The 17,218-nt window shown below is 43.3% G+C and overlaps 1 protein-coding gene across 1 annotated transcript; it reads left to right on the forward strand.

The window, feature by feature from the left end:
• The first annotated feature begins 8,248 nt into the window (after positions 1-8,248).
• Positions 8,249-14,908, forward strand: FAM60A (family with sequence similarity 60, member A). The gene is made up of 5 exons (XM_009883631.1): positions 8,249-8,393; positions 10,451-10,550; positions 11,534-11,660; positions 13,090-13,240; positions 14,107-14,908. The coding sequence occupies exons 1-5, from the start codon at positions 8,266-8,268 to the stop codon at positions 14,267-14,269; spliced, it is 669 nt and encodes a 222-aa protein (XP_009881933.1). The 5' UTR covers positions 8,249-8,265; the 3' UTR covers positions 14,270-14,908.
• The last annotated feature ends 2,310 nt before the right edge of the window (positions 14,909-17,218 follow it).

The raw sequence follows: 17,218 nt of genomic DNA on the forward strand, positions 1-17,218 counted from the left end.
ATCCTACAAAGTTCCCGGGGCGGGAACGGCCCCGGCTCATCCTACCGGCCCCCCCGACGGGCAGTCCTTTGGACCCCAATTTTTCAAAAATCATTAAAATTGGGAAAAAAAAAAAAAAAGGAAAAAAAAGTTTGGAGCTGCGCCCCGCCACAGTAGTACCGTAGGCAGCGGGGGGAGGATGCTGCCCCTCAACCTGCTGCTGTGTGCCCACAAGCACATGGCTCCGGGCTGGGCTGCAAGGCAGGGCCTCTGCCACCCTCCCCTCCTGGGTGGGGAGAGGAGAGGAGCAGGCATGGTGTCCTGAACTCAGCCCAGAACCTCAACAGCATCGCATTAGCCTTGGAGGCTGAGTAATATCCGACTTGCAACGTGCTCTTTTTCGTTCTGAATTTTAATTTGGCGCTGGTGGAAGGTGGTAAGTTGACAGCCACGAAGACATCTGTTTACCCCTTTTAAAAGGCAAGCCAGGCGGGTGACGGTTTCTCAGCAAACCCCTTTACTACAGTGTGCTTGCTTCCAAAGGTGAGACTGTTTCTGTCAGGCACGTGCTGTGGAAACCCCCTTCTCCCCAGTCTGCACATTCACTGTGTAGTTCACAGCTTTTTTTTAAAAAAGAGAAAAAGATTGCAGAAACTCTGCAGCGTAGGTCTGTGAACTGGAGGCCTTTCTGCTGACACCAGGGGACACTGAACTCCTTTGGCACCCAGGTAAATTCCAGGTTTCTCGAGAGCTGTGGTCCATGGTAAAGAATCGGCAAGTAACAAGTCGTGGGATTTTGAAACACGCCCACAGGCATGCAGCATCCAGCTCCCACTGAAAGTAGGTGGGATGGAGTGCCAGAGCCTCTGGGAAAAATTCCTCCTCGCCTCTTTCCCAGCCTGGAGATTCTTAAAGAGGAGCTAATTGCCTACGTTTGCAATCTTTCCTTTAAAAAGAAAAAGTCACTGACTTCTTAGTAGAAGAGGATGTTAAAAGAACTGATAAATTCACACAGGTTGAAAATAAACAACATTAAAACTGTGAGGGTTTGTTGTCTTACTCATGCTGAACAGCTCTTCTTTCTGTGTCACCAAACTCTCTGCTTTGCATTGATTCTTAACACCTGATGCTTCATACCTCTTTCATAACAAGATGAACGACACACGTAGTCCAACTTGCCAGCCAGCTTCTCCTTCAGACTTGCATCCCTTGTAGCACTTGTTTTTTAACAGAAAGCAGCAGCGAGTGAGCCGGGGCTTGAAAACTGAGTGGTTAAGCAGAATGCATGGGCGGGACTCCATTTCATGACTCAAGCCTTTGCATTTCTGTACAACGTGCTCAGTCCGAAGTCCAAGTGAAATGACCAGTAATATTACTTAAGGACATGGAAATGTATCCTTTTTAATGAAGTCACTTCAGCTATTCTGCCAAATAGTTACTACTGCTTCTGTTCAAGTCCCCATCAGGTACGTTAACCTCTTTAAAAAAACAAAACAAAACAAAAAATAACAAACCAAACAAAACAAAACCCAGCAAACCAAAACTGTTCAGTGTGTCATGATCTTATGTGTCTGTGATGCTTTTTCAGTAGCAGGTGGTTGCAAACAGCATCATAACAGCTGCAGTGACTGTACTCAGATAAGCATCGCAGACTGAACTCCAGCGCTTGCTTGAGAACATCCCAAGTTTTCCTTGCAGGGCTCCTGATCAGGCTGAGCGTGGTGTTAGTTATGCAATAGGAGTTTGGGGCGGGGGGCGGGGGGAGGTCTTCTTTCAGGATGGAATGTCTGCAGGTGGGACGGGTTTGGGATTTTTTGTTTATCCCCTATGCAAATCTTACTGATTACTGTTTTCATGCTTTCGCCTATCCCTTCTGGAGCACTAACCGCATGGCAGTTTAGAGGAACACCCAAGTGGCTTAGCCTTTCACTTCTCGTGTCTAAATAGGTGAGGTACTTATTTCCCAGTGAAGATCAGCAGGTAGGTAGGCTCCTTTGTGACTTGACTGCTTCTGAAAACTTGACTCGGAACAGTTGACTCGAAACAGCTTGTGACAGAGCCTGGATGCTGTGGAGGTTCAAACGTGGGAAAGAAATGTCCAGTTTGAGTTTTGATATGTGCTTGGTATTCGCTGCCAGTTGCATCTGGCGTGCTAGGACTTCACTGCAGCACTGTGTGCACAACGGTAGCTGCGGACAACTACCAGCAAAAGAGTGAGTTACTTATTTTGGCAGAGGAAAGATTCCTGAAGATGTGGTTTTGACCTTTTACTGGTTTCGCACAGCTCATCAAGTGAAAACTCCACAGGATGCTGTTTCGTTCAGATGTGCTTGGGCTGTAGTGGCCAAATACAGCTTTTCTCCAAGTAAAGTTGTTTTGGGTGGAGAGAGGAAGGGAAGTGGAAGGAAAATCTGAGGATATAGGGGGCCAGCAGAGTGTACAGTATGCATAATTCTAAGATTCTAGTTGGAAATTAGTCACTCTGTTTTGAGCTATAAGGACAGATGACAGTGTAAAAAAAATGTTTTTGCAAATACTGAAGTTGCATTTTCAGATTATTCCAGTTAGCCTGGTCTCTGACTTCCTCAGAGCATTATGGCTTTGAGCATGTTAAAATATGGTTTTCTGGGGTCCAATTTTAACTTGTATTCCAAAGTTTCTTTTTGCAGCATGTAAACTCAGGGAGGAGGTATGTTTACGTTGAGTCTCTGATATAGATCAGCTCCTCTGTTGATGTACAATTCTCTGTCCTACAGTTGATTTTCAGTAGAGGTATTGCAGTCTATTCAGCAGAAGGACAGGCCCAAGAATTTATTAACAAGACAAGCAACTCTGCTTCTGGCGCCGTAGACAGCTCTGGAAGCATTTTTCGTGTGTGTACATGTGCCTCGGTGTATGCACTTGCAGATATAAAAGCCAGAGCACGTATATTCTTTCTATATTAAGGCATCTGTTTCTTTTCTTTTAAAAGAAAAAAAAAGTACTATTTTGGCTATGTTTCTTAGTTCCAGTGAAGTGCTGTAGGGATGAGCATTGTGAGATTTTTACTGACAGGAACCGGCTGCATCAATGTATGCAGGCTAGCTTGTATTTTTCTGTAGCCCAACTTCAGGGAGGCTGCGCCAAGGCTGTTTTGTACACAGAAGGGGAAATCAAATTATTTGCAGGGGTTCTCCTTCTCTCTGACAATGTACTGGCAGTTTTGGGTTCCACAAAGGGTGGATGATCCAGGGTCAGAGCGAGGAGCTGGGAAGGAAGGGAAGGTATTGAGTAGTTGGACTGGCATCCCTCTGCTATCCCATAACCCCAGGGAATGTTTCTCAGCTTTGCAAGAAGCAGGTGAGCATGTTCCTTCCGACTGGTTGATAATTGTGTTACAAAGGGAGACATGCCTGCCTTCTAGGAATTCCTTCCTTTCTATTATAAAGGGTTTTCATTCTTCTTGGGTGATCAGAAAGAATGCAGAAGGAATCTGGAAAAGCAAATGACAGTGGCTCAGCTTCTCTTATTTTAAAATCTAAAAGAGTTCAGAAGTTCTTCCCTAACTTGAAAACTTAATGAGCTTCTGAAGCAATACCTCCTTTTAATTTAGATCATCAAATTAAGTTTTGCGAAGAAAACTAAGCACCAAATTCTAGTCGTGACAGGTAACAAAAGCACGAAACCGTTTTCACACACGTATGATGCATGCTGCTTTTTACCAGCCTTTCACAAATGTAATAAGCAAGGTGTGGGTTGGTTTTTTTTATTTCCCACCTACTTTACTGTTCTGTGCTTGACTTCAAATTTTCCTGCAAGACAAGGCTCTATTTTTGATTCTGCTTTTCCAAAAGTGAGATGGCAGAGGGATGGAGAGAGCTTGTTCCTGCAGTCTTTTCTGAGTCCATCCAAGTTGCTGATGCAGTTGTTTAAAGCAGAGCTTAGGGGAATAGTACGTTCTCCGTTTGCAGGGAGATCAGGGAAGAGGAGCATCACTTTTCTCCTGATGGGGGGGAATACTGCTCCCCTACTAGTGCCGGTAAATCTCCGTTTCTGCAGAATGACAAATACGCTCCAAGAGGTTTTCTAATTTTTTGCTGGTGAGCTGTCCCTTTCACTTCTGTGCAACTGCCGATTTAAAAGACATCATATTTTAATAACATGCTTAAATTTGGCAAATAATGGCATGCTTAAATAACAATAACAACGTGTTTAAATTTGGCAAGATTATCTTGTGTAATGCTTTTTAACTTCTATGGAAGTTACTTCATTCCTACTTGCCATCTTTTTATCTGTCCCAAATTTTGCATGGTTTAACTTCCACAGCTAAGATTCAGGTGTTACAGTAGCTGGCAGCCTAACTCCCTGGTTCTAATTTGAGATCTAAATTGCAAAGCTTTCAAGTTAAACCTTTTAAAGGGCACAGTCATGTGTACTTCTAAGTACACTTAAGTCTATAGAAATGTAGTGTCAACTCCAGCGCTAGACACACAATTATGGTTTGGAATAGAAGCTGAGACGGAGAGCTTTAAGTTTAGCAGTGCTGGTAAGTACTTCTGGACTCAAATGCTTTCTGTTAGCTATTAAGCTCTCCAGCTGACCGAATATTTAGTGTATAATGCTCAAATGGCAACTGTTTAGGATTATACGTGTAACTGGACTGACGCCTTCCATTTATAACTGCACTTCAATGCAGTTGTCAGAGAAATCTGTTTTACTTGTGGTTTTGCTACTAGCTTTTCCCCATTCAGGCATGATATATGGTAATACCGTTGCTGACCATTCATCAAGTGGGAAACAGATGGCACTAGTTTCCCTTCTATTGAAAGATGTTGTTGAAAGGCTGCTCCTGTGAGAATGGCAGCAACGATGCAAAAGAAAATATTTTCAGAATGTATGTGTCTGATGCCAGTCAACATTAATTGTAAAACATGCATCTTGTTCTACTGTGGTATAAATACCAGCTGTTGACAGAGATCATCTCATGAGCATCTGCATTTCTGGAAGAAAATGGGTTAGAAAGTAAATCACATTGTTGATATCAGTTCTGTGTCTTGCCCTGTAATAGTCAAGATGTTCTTGCTGCTTCAACTTTGCAGTACTGATGAACCTTGAGTCTGCGATTAGGCTTTGACCTTCTAAAGAAAAGCACCAGACCGTGAAGTTAACATTGTGGCAGTCAAACAAAATCTAAAATTGCTGTTTGGTAGTTGAAAATTCCCAGGTGAATATGCTGTTGGATCTCCAGTGGCTTGTTAAACACAGTGTCCTCAGGAGACTCTCTTGAAGAAGCCCATCAGATGCTAAGAAACAAAAGCCGTACTCTTAAAGTGTTTGCCTAGATACTCAGTTGTTTTATTTGCCTGGGCAGTCCAGGGATACTAACCTGATTTGGCTGCGCATTCATTTGCGACGTGTTCCTGAAAATACATCCAAGCAGAAGCAGGGAGCAGTTCTGAGTCTTAACCATCCCTCAACAAGCCCATTCAGCAGGTCACTAGTTGGATACCTTCTTTTACTGACTACAGCTGCTCCTGGCCTCCAGGCCAATGCTGTGGTAATGGAGGGAGCAATGAATCTCCTAAGAAGCCTGGCAACATTTCGGGTGACTTTGCTGGGTATTTGCACAAGTCATCCCCGGGAGAAACTTGTCATAGGTGAGCTTCTTGTGCTGCAAATGTGCACAAGAAAAAAGGAGTACATCACTTCAAGCCTATGGCAAACAGCACGAGCTGGGACAGGAGGGAAGAAAAGACCTATCCCAGCCACCTCTGTCCTAAGCCTGGAGGATCTCCTTAGCATTCAGCTTGTGCGAGTCCCTGGCCTTTAACAGGCTCTGCAAGGGGTTTGGTCAAGACAAGGTTTTTGGAGAGCAGACTTGTGAGCTTTCTACACGTTTGTGCAGTAGTAATTCCAAGGAGACACGACTTCAGGTGGCACCAAGTGGTCTTGTACTACAATATGCTAGACTGAAATGTAAACATGTACACTTTCTGCTGGATATGCGTTCTTTAATGGATTTTGTGTAAGAGTGTAAACCAACAGATACAAGTGTTGCTTTTCTGTTGTTCTCAGGAGTCTGGGAACCTTGTGCATTTATTTTGCCCTGCTGCCATGCTCTGATTTTCCCCTCTGTGGTGGGGGGGATGTATTTCTACCTCAGTGTGGAGGACTGTGACTAGGCTTGGGTAGTTCACTGGCTTTTGCGGTGGTCCTGCAAAAACACGTGAGATCATCTTCTACCATATGCAATCTCTGTCCGTAAGTAAGGTAAGCATGACATTAGGCATGGTCATTTTGTGGAAGTATATTTTTGACGTCACCTGAACCTGCTTTTCAAATTATGTTATTGCTGTAATGATGCGGCAAGTCTTGGCGCTGTAGACTGAATATTTCAGTTTTTTTTTTCTCTGTCCCTCTGGAGGATATTAGAATTACATCCCTTACTTTCCTGCAGGTGGAAGATTTGGGAACAGATCCCTATGCCACATACATTCATCAGTAACCCAAGTTGGGTTGCTGGGACTTGGCAGTCCCTGGGACTGAGAAGTGACTGGGAGTTCCCTCTTACCAGACTTGCCCACAAGTGATGGAGATGCTGCTCTCTCGAAAGTCCTGCATGAGCTTCTGGGTCTTTCAGTAGCAGTTGTGGGGAGCAGTGGTAGTTTCCTGTTGGCTTCTACAAGAATATAATGACTTGGCCTTTTGTTGAGGGAAGAGGGGGAAGTCTTGTGTTATTTGCATGGCTCCGTCTAATTTTCATGTTTTAAAAGCAGAAGTTCTCAGCAGTGGGAACCTACTCCCGTGGAGCTGGTGCAGGTGGTGACCCGTCCCCTCTCTGAGCAGTTAACGTGTGATAAGCAGCAGAGGTGGCCGCTGGCTCCCTGCAGTGGGTGGTTGAGGCAAACCTTGCACTGGGGTCTGTTTAAAAGAGAATGTCTTGGAATGGTCCCTGCCTGTGTTACGAGACAGATGCTGCGTGGCCTGTGAGGACTTGCTGTGTGTCCAGGCCCAGCGGCAGGAAAGCACCAGCTTTGCTCAGTTGTTGGTTTGGTTTGGTTTTTTGTTTAGGTTGTTTTTTTGGTTTGTTTTTTTTTTTTTTTTAATAAGAAAATGAGCTGTTTGCTCTGACAGCTTCTCATGCCATGTCAGACTGTGCCCAACAGGAGTCTGTGCTGAGGAGTAATCGGGGCCCCGGGGAGAACTGATGTGGTGGTGGGGACATCGTGGGTTGAAGGGGTCTTTGTCTTGGTGACTGCAGTAAATCCACTTGTAACTAACCTTAAAAGTTTCTTTCTGGAAAACACCTCCAGTGTATGTTACTCGCTCTGATAGCAAATCCCAGCCCGGGCATACTGAAAAGGGCAGGCAGACCTCTAGGAGCAGCGTGGCTTTTGGCTTTCTGAGCTGGCGCTGAGTTTGCAGAGCTGGTGGTTGAGAAGAAACAACTTCCCTGTAAATGGAGTTAGGTACCTTTTGCTCCAGCCTCGTAGGTGGTGGCTGGGATGTGTGGTAGGCGCATGCTGAAATGCGCCCTGGGGTCCTCCTTCCCCTGGAAAGCAGGGTGGGGAGGGCGAGAACTGAGCCTGTACTGACACGGAGCTGGGATGAGGCTGGGATGCTCACCCGGGCCTGAGAATCAAGAAGTGCTGCTGGGTCCCGCGGTGCAGACAGGGCCGTTGAGGGCTGGGTGGGACTCCACCCCGCTGTTTTTAGAGCGGCTTTTCAGGTATATCTGCCCTACAGCCTAGAGGTATGACTGCAGCTCATTTAAAATGGCTCCTCCTCGCTTTCAGCAAAGTTTGGCAGGGATGTTTCCAAGGAGTGCTGGTGATGATGACAAGGGAGGTAGTTCCAGTGACCCAGGGTTCAGCTGCCAACTCCTCACCCAGGGGCTGGGGCCGGTTCACACAGCCCGTCCTGCAGCCTGTGTTGCCACATACATAGGGCTTCCATTAGCCCAGTCAGCTGCATTCACACCTCTGGGTTGTGCTGTTGTACATGTGCCCTTAGAGTAGAGTTATGCAGTAAATGAGTTTGTCATGAGTCCTGCTGGGTATTGCTTAATATTCCAGCTGTTGTTAATTTCTTTTTTTTTTTTTTTTTAATAAGAAAATGTATTCTAGGTGCATCTGCTCTTCAGGGGCAGCGCAGAGCTACAGCCTAATCTAGCAGTTTCCCATCGTGAATTATAATTTACTTTTGGTTTGTCCAGCGAATTGCCCAGGTTTTTCTTTGAGTATCTAACAGCGATAAGTGACACCAGTTCCTGTTTGTTTTCACAGGCTACACAGCTGGGAGGAAAAAATGTTTGGCTTTCACAAACCGAAGATGTATCGGAGTATAGAGGGCTGCTGTATTTGCAGAGCTAAGTCTTCCAGTTCTCGTTTCACTGACAGCAAACGTTATGAAAAGGATTTCCAGAATTGTTTTGGGTAAGATTCTTTCTTTAGTCAACATCATGGTCAGTCATGGTGTTGCTCTCCAAGCCGCGAACCTGACACTCTGTCCCTCTTGCTCTGAGAGACTGAAAGATTAGGTTAGCAGAGGTGGGTGGCGGGGGAAGGCTGGCTTCAGCTTCCTCACAGTTTTCCTGGCCAGGCCAGGAGGGGCTGGATCCTGTGCTGCTGTGTACGGTACCATTTGGTTGTTGATCCGCTGCTGCTGCTGATGGAGAGCTGCTGTAGTTCATAGCAGTGAAAGGTCAGGCTGGTGCCTCTCCCACCTGACAGCACGTGCGGGGATTTAGACCCCCCTCAGACTGTGCATTTTGCACATGTTGCTTAGAAAGTGTAAATTCCCACGCAAGGTGGTCAACGGCACAGGTCCATGGAGGTTTTCTGTGGCTCTCAAGATTCAAGAATGTTAGACAAAACTTGATGGGTAAATATTTAGCAGTTCCAGCGGAGTTTATGCAGAGTACCTTGTTTCAGGTATGGGTGCCCTTGTTCAAATAGGGCATATCAAGATGTTATTAAAACTTCTCATTGGAAACCCATTCTAATGGAAGGTGAGCATGAAGTAATTAGCTTTCCAATTAGGTAATGTTGCACGTAATGCTACTTGAAAGCATTGGTAGGCAAAACTATAAATACCAGTGATTTCTTGTACCAGCTGCTTGTGACCTTTTAACTTTTTTGAAATACTTCCTAAGAACTTTGAAATTCTGTCTAAATTTGTGTCCCTGAATTGTTAGCAAAACAAATTCATCTGTGATAGATTGTAATTATATTTTACTTTGTTTGCCTCAGAAAAAAAATTCAAAATAATAAGAATTTCTCCTGTTTATGCTATAGACTTTCATGAAACTATTTCCCCTGGGAAATAGTCTGTTGTCAAAAGATATTTTCTGCATTTTCTTTCCAGCCTTGTTGGATTACCTCTCATCAAAACCTTAGGCCTGAGTGAAAATTTCATGCATCATATTAAAAACTATATATACATATCAGTATTGCTGCTCTTGTCTCAAGTGCTTAACGTCATAAACTTTGCCATCTTTAGAAATATTTCCCTCCCCTCCCGTTTTTTCCAGAAACACTCCTTTCAAATGTTGGAAGGTTGAAACCAAAGCTTTATAGCGCTTTGTATTTACCATGGATTTTTATAGATAAATCTGGTGCTGACAATTTTCCTTGTCATATTTCTTGGCTACTGTCCTTGGCAGTGGAAAGATTGTGTGAAGGCCCCTTGCATTTTTTTTATTTTTTTTTTTGTTAACTATAGTAAAGAAGTTTGCAGTATACCAGGGCCTTTGGTCTTGTGCTATCTGAAATATGTTTGCCAAGGTAAAAATGCAGTCTTAACACTGAGCAAATAATGGCTTATCTGAGCCTGCCCTGTTCATCTATAAATGCTTCAAAGTCTTCCCATTTAAATAGCTAAAAAAACCCCTACAGTGTATACCCTTTATATTTCTTTTAGCATGGATTAGCGGTAGAGATGATTTCTGAAGAAAGCTCGTTAAAGGGAGCGAATACTGCTGTCATTCCAGTGAACGCTGTTTCTGAAACCTTATCCTACGCTTATGCGGGAGTGTGTTAGGTGGTATTTGTTACTCATTCTTGAAGCTCTGTGACAAAGTTAAGAGCTGAATAAGCTTTTGTTAGATCTCTGAGGTCTGTTCCCAAATGTACATTCAAGGAATATCATTATTTCTCCTGCCTCCCTCTCCAATCAAACCAGCCAACCCACTCAAACTATGTGTTGGTTTGGGTTTTTTGGTTGTTTTTTTTTAAAAAAAACAAAACCAACTGAAGGTGGTGGGACTGTTGTTTTTAGTGCCCCTCTGGAGGCACTGGTGCTTTCTGAAAGTGAGACCTGGTCTTTAAATGGCAATGTTTTAGCACCCCAGATGAATTGTAATGCCTGAAAAACAGAACTTGAGAACCCTTCTTTTCCATCAGTTACACTTCTTGATGTTAGCAAGTGAGGAGGTGCCTTTAACTGTTGTCAAGTGATTTTTCCTTTTTTTTTTTTTTTTTTTTTTAACCAGGCTCCATGAGGCCCGCTCAGGAGATATTTGCAATGCCTGTGTCCTTTTGGTGAAAAGATGGAAAAAATTGCCAGCAGGATCCAAAAAAAACTGGAACCACGTTAGTAATTTTATTTCTCCTTCACCCCCAAACTAACTTGTCTCTGCCTTAGTCCATCCTGCCGGGAAAGGGGAGGTGCCGGTGAGGGTTTGGGGTTTGCTATTTCCCCCACGCTCTCCCTTCGCACCCTCAGCATCTCTAAGTCCTTCCCAGAGTATTTCCTGGGAAATACATGGCTCTTATCTGTCTTTGGCTTACGTGCAAGTGGTGATTATGCAAGCCCGGGATGGAGTCACAGACTAACTTACCTTGTAATTCCTTGTTTTCACAAGCTCATAACTTTGTCCAAAAGTCTCTTATGACACTCAAAACATTTCAAATTTGGCCTCTGTCCAAAATTGCTCGCTCTCTTTTTTTAGGGTTTGGTTTGTTTGTTTGTTTGGTTTTTTTTAATAGTTTGAACAAGCAAGGTGACTTGCTCGAGCAACACATAAATCAATGTCATTTAGTCAGATAATTATAATGACTAATATCTTGCAGCTATTCCCACTCATATATTCTGTTTTGAATACATCTAATTCAGTTTGGGCCTAGGGCTGGGAAGATGATCAGGATTCTTTGTGTGTGTTATAATCTTTATTCAGGAAGCCCTGATGGTAATGGGAGCCAGAATTATGGTTACTACTACCACAAGTTTTATTCAGAAGTTAAATTGATGATTTTTTAAAAAACTCCAGGGCAAATGCTTGGCAGACACTCTTAACTGAACCTGTATTGGCTTAAACAACAACTAAACTGAATTTGTCAAAAATAGGAAAAAGGCAAAAGTTGAACTGAATGTGCTTTTTAAACTAGTTTGCTGCTTTTTCCTGCAGACTCAGCGACTTACAAACCAGATTTAAGTGAAACGTAGGAGTGTCAGTGCATAGAACTGCCTTGGTTTAACTAAATTGGGTTTGAACACCTTCAGCTAAGTCAGTACAGGTACCTTGACAAGGGCATTATCTGGGCGTAGTGTTATACATGCATTTTCTGTGTTCTAGGTAGTAGATGCCAGGGCTGGACCCAGTCTTAAAACAACATTGAAACCAAAGAAAATGAAGACTCTGTCCGGAAGCAGAATAAAGAGCAATCAAATCAGCAAACTGCAAAAGGAATTCAAGCGGCACAGTAAGTGGATCCAAAGAGATTTTGGCAGTAAACTTTGGCCTCCCCTAACACAGTTTACTGTTAACTGCCCGAGCTGAATCACCATCTAGATTCAGTTGTGCATTCACACATTTGGTCCCTCCCTGGTTTCACAGCTTCTCATCCTCCAAGGGCTTGGGGAGAGGGTGGAATAAGGAGGAAGAGCTTGTGTGCAGGGTGGGCTGCGAGACAGAGATGAGGATGTGGCAAGAGGGAGCGAGGAGCCTGGCTTGAAAGTGTAGGCAATTGTAGCTTATGTCCCGCGCTTAAATGACGTGTCTCTAGAAGAAACTTCTTGGGCAAGACCCTCATTGAAACTGAAGTTGGCAGAGGTTTCCCCCTGCTCTCGGTAATGCGCTTATCGCCATTTTCAGCTCTCTTTTCGCAAGAAGCACTGGTCTGTTGATATTGCTCTCAGCCTCTTTCTTCCATACAAGGTTTTGGCCTAGGCATTTTAGTTGGCCTAGATGTTTTCCCCTTTAAATTCCTACCACGTTTCCTCTGTACAGTTTCCTTACACCTTCCTCTGCCGGTCTCGGTGATTTCTTTCCACTAGCACTTAGACTCTTCAAATGTTTTTGGATTCATAGCTTTCCAACAAAGCCATCTGTCAGTTACGCTCTAAATATATTTTGGTAGTGTAGGTTTTTCCAAAGCAAACTTTCCAGCTTCTTAACTGTTGCTGAATTGTTCTTCTTTCTCAATTATCCTACCTGGCCTGAAGGAAGAGCTCTCAAAGAATCAGTAAAGGCCCTGACCCAGAGCGCTTGTATCTTCTCATTCAACATTCTATAGTTAATCCTTATTTATTGTATTACTGCAGGTGCTAAAGATGATAACTAAAAGGTGGGCTAGTAGACCCTCTGTTAAAGTGTGCAGAATCTGCACTGAGTCTGTAGTTCATAGTCTCAACCCAGCAAATGCTCAATACTACTTAACCCATTGCACTAATGAGAAGAGCTTTGCAAGACTTTAACTGAATGGGTAAGAACAGAGATTTCCAGAGAGAAAGAAAGTACTAGGTCTGAAGCACAGATCCCCATCGAATTCAAGGATCTTCCAGTGATTCCAGGATGGGACTAGGATCTTGTCCAAAGCGTGGCCTGCACAGGCTATGTTTGAGAGCCAGGAACTGAAACCTGATCCTCAACCTCTTTTCCAGTCCCTTGTGTCTGTCCAAGGACCCCCTCTAGTTCCGAGGTTTATCTCCCAAATGCTGACAGGTAGTCTCTCTATTGAAATTGGCAAGGGCAAGTGAGCAATGGGTTATCATTGTTAGGTTTTTCTTGTTAATTAAAAAAAGTTTGTCTCTCCATTCCAAATCCACACGTGACCTTTTACAAGCCAGGAGGAGAGAGGATAAGTCGTTGGATGCATGTTCTGATTCTTGCATTTATTCTTTCCCGTGCAGACTCTGATGCCCACAGCACCACTTCGAGTGCCTCCCCAGCTCAGTCGCCCTGTTACAGTAACCAGTCTGATGATGGGTCTGACACAGAGATGAGCGCTGGGTCCAGCAGAACACCAGTTTTCTCCTTTTTAGATCTCACGTATTGGAAAAGGTAAAAAGCAACGGAACGTGCACTCTGCGGATAGCAGTTCTCTTCACATACACGGTGCTTGATTCTGCTTCTTCGGGAATTTGCTGGTTTAAGGATATAATTTAAGTCAAAGAGTATTATACAATATCTGTCTGCCTTTGGGAAAAAATGCCATGTGATTACGGCATTTTCCCCTATCTCTCTCCAGTTCCCTAAATACTAATACAGTTTCTGGAAAATATTTTTATGTTTTTGGGAGTAATGGCTAATGTTCTTGATTGTCATTGTCTTGTCTTAGAACTGTGCTTTGTAGACGTGATGTGTTAACAAGTACAACAGTGCTCTCAGCTTGCCAGCAAAACATAGCATTTGATTTGGTTGAGCTGTGATGGTAGTCATTAAAAGAAAAAAAATATGGAGTGGGAGGAAACCCACAAGATTTTCTGGGAGCTGATGGGTTTGTTATCTTTTATTGCATGTTGTGACACAGTAATCCCTTGTTTAGCTAATTGCTTTATTGAAATTGTGACTTTGCTGCCTCCTCTCAAATAGTGTTTGCAAGTGCATTGTAGTCAAGGTTAGTTCAGACCAGATAGTTGTGTATCTGAAACTTCTCTGGGAAGCAAAACGGGAGACTTAGTTTTGTATAGACATGGGTTTGGAGTTGGGTTTTTTTTGTTGTTGTGGGTTTTTTTTTCCGCAAAGCAGTGTTGTGGATTTAGACACAGACTTGTTTTCTCTCTCTAAGCAGCCTTTTCCCTCCTATTCTCTGAGCTGGAGGCTCAAAAGAATAGTGTTTTGGGTCAAAGTGATTTTTTGCCTTTCTGTAAATTCTGTATATTCTAAACACACAAACTATCTGTCTCTCTTTCTGCCATTTCTTCCAGGCAAAAGGTCTGCTGTGGAATTATTTACAAAGGGCGTTTTGGGGAAGTCCTCATAGACACTCATCTCTTCAAACCTTGCTGTAGCAATAAAAAGTCTGCCACTGAGAAGCCAGAACAAGAAGGACCACAATCTCCAGCAATCTCCACCCAAGAGGAGTGGTGACTTCCTTGGATAGCTACAGAAGGTTATACAGATCCTCTTATTCTCTGGAAAAATACTAGAAATGTGACTGTTCACTTTGGACACCTGCTATGCTGCCAAAAGACTATTCCCTAGAACTGTTTTGGGTTTTACTGCTACTATTCCACAAACTCTGAAGCCAGTTTGTATCCTTTCTGAAAAGACTGTACATAATATTTAAGATGCTATGGAACACTTAGCAAAGCTGAATGCTGCTGCAAGGTTATCCCTCTAATCTTCCTCCCCTCCTCTTCCCCCCAACTCGCTTCACAAGTGAACTTGAGGATGGGGTTTTGTATATTAAAGTATATGTAGTTCATGTTTCTGTATTGAAAGAAGCAGTGGTGTAAGGCATTTTTTAAAGTTGGTTGGTAACCTCCCTTGAATCCCCAAGAAAATATTTCATTCTTAGACATGTATGAGTCAATAAGATGAACTAATACATAGAAATGTTATAAGTCGCCTCTCTAGTTATATAAATATATATTTTTAAAGGTGTGGAGATTTCACCCTATACTACTGACGTAACAAAGACAAATATTTCATCCATCCTATGTGACACAGACTGGTAAACTGCAGACATCTCTACTACAAGAGGTAGTTACCCGAGAAGGCCCCCAACATAAAATGCTTCTAAGAAGGGGTGGGAGAGCTCTCCTCCTTAGCTGAGGAGGATGATTTACCTAAGAATTGAACATAGCAAAATGGGAGACTACTTTGTTGTAACCCAGCAGTGGGCACCCTGGGCTTCATATAGTAAGTAACTGGCTGGTGATTAGAGATGGACCAAGAAAACATCTTGATGCCCAAGTGTAGATGATGGCCAAAACAGAGTAACTGCTCTCTGTTGGCCCAGAGCAGCTGAAATGTGACCACAGACCAGACTTCCTGCTGGTTTTGGACCTGACATAGAAACAAACCCCTCCCTAAGCAAATCAGGCTTACGTAATCTGATGTAGCCTTGGGTCTGGATTCACCATTGCTGTTTTGGAACCCTTCCCCAGCAGTGCTTCTCTGTGTTTGGGTTTTGGGGGGTTTGTTTGTTTGTTTGTTTGTTTGTTTGTTTAAAACGACCAGCAGATCAATGCTTTTGTGAATACTGGACTTGCTGCAAATTATGAAAAGTTCTGTTAAGAATGGTGCTGTACTGAATCGAGGCAGCTCTGTTTGCATACACGATCAAAAGATAGTATTTTTTACATGGATTCCCAGACAAACTCGTGTGCAAACCGTTGTGACACTCCTTTAAACTCCACTTTTCCTTTAGGGTGGAAGCAGCTTCCTGGAAGAGTGTGCTGCAGTTTTAGCTCCCAATTGCTTCGTGTTCCTTTTATGAAGGTTTAACTCGTTTAAGTTGGGAATTCTGCTTTTTTTGTTTGTTTCTGTTTTGGGGGGGAGGGGGATTTTTCTTACTATTACTTTTTTGGGATATTCTACAATGGATTGCTACAAGCTTTCCTTTTTGTGAGAGTCATCGGCATAATACTGTGGTGGGTAGGGCTTAGGACTGGATTTCTATGTAATCTCACTTCCTGAAATGGGAATGGTTAGCAAATGAAAATATAGGTAGCGAAAGATACGCAGGTTTTAAGAGGAGCCTCTACCCTCAAAGCTTTTTTTTTTTTTTTCTTTTTTCCTCTCCTTCCGTTGGGTAAGCCAACCTCTGGAGAGAAAGAACATCAGGGGAAACAGGGCTTTGACTTATCACAGCCTTACAGCTTAGAGCTTTCGTTGGTCTTATTTTGCTTTTCCTAAATTCTCTGAGATTCTGAAGGGACGACAAAGCTGCCTACCTTGCTTTCATCTGCAACCAAACAGAATCATTTAGGTTGGAAAAGACCTTTAAGATCATTGAGTCCAACCATAGATATAATGGATATTTGCTTGTATAGTGGCTTAACTAGGTTGGTCATGTCTAATAAGAGCTTGAGCAAAAGTCCTAGCTGTTTCTGCAGACACCTGCTTTCATTTGAATTTGTGTTTTCAGCATCAGTAATTCTGTACACCTAAGGCTGCAGTACTGGTGGTAGGATGTGCTCTGATATGGATCATCTCTTCTGTATTTATTTATTTATTGCTAGATTTCAACCGCCAACTGCTTCCCCTACACCCTCCCACCTCTTCATTCCCGGTAGTAATGCAAAATGAACTGTATGTAGTCATGCACTTTGTATTAATGTATTAGAAATCTATGGAACCTGTTTTGTACTTTTATACTGTTCAGACACTTGTAATCGAAACTTTTTTTTTACTAGGATAATGAATAAATTTAGACTTATTTAGAAAATAAAAAAACCCCTCTGTTTATTTCAGCTCTGTTCCATTAATTAGACTTAGTGTTTGAAGCAGCCCAGGCAACCCATGTTTCTATTTGAACAAAACTTGAAGACTTTATTTTCGGGGCGGGGGGTGAGATAATTCTCTTCCTATTTAATTTGGAAAGAGGAGCAGAGCAAGGGAAGGAGATGGTGCATATTTTGATAGACAGCTGTCCCAGGGCAGAATCACAGACCTTTCCCTTGGCATTGCGCGTCAGGCATTCCTTTACTGGGAATGGGTGGTACTGACATTTGATGTTCCCGGGGGGTCGCTCTCTCTGTCTCGCTCGCTGGCATTGAGCAAAGGCCAGCTGAAGCAACAGCGTTAAAGGGTTGGTGCTGACAGCATGTGGAACCATCCCTTTCCAGATCCAGTGGAGTCGGTGGAAGAGACTAGCACTCCTCTGCTGAAGCTGAAGCCTGGAATGTTTCTTCCCACGACGGGCGTAGTCAGCTGGATAAGCTCCAGCAGACTGGTGGGAGCAAGGTCCCTGGCAGGAGATGGCAGTGAGTAACTGAGTTTAGAAGAAGATGAGGCTATTCCCCAGTAATGGGGAAAACATTGCAACCTTAAGCATGGTGGCTTCTTGCAAGAGATTGTTACGGATGTTAG

This window comes from Charadrius vociferus, unplaced genomic scaffold, assembly GCF_000708025.1.
Source record: "Charadrius vociferus isolate BGI_N301 unplaced genomic scaffold, ASM70802v2 scaffold304, whole genome shotgun sequence".
Taxonomy (NCBI): domain Eukaryota; kingdom Metazoa; phylum Chordata; class Aves; order Charadriiformes; family Charadriidae; genus Charadrius; species Charadrius vociferus.

Excerpts from the sequence above, each read along its gene's own strand:
- FAM60A (XM_009883631.1), top strand. The coding sequence starts at position 8,266 with ATGTTTGGCTTTCACAAACCGAAGATGTATCGGAGTATAGAGGGCTGC. Across the intron at positions 10,551-11,533 it reads CCAAAAAAAACTGGAACCAC|GTAGTAGATGCCAGGGCTGG; the intron begins GTTAGTAATTTT and ends TCTGTGTTCTAG. Across the intron at positions 13,241-14,106 it reads GATCTCACGTATTGGAAAAG|GCAAAAGGTCTGCTGTGGAA; the intron begins GTAAAAAGCAAC and ends CATTTCTTCCAG.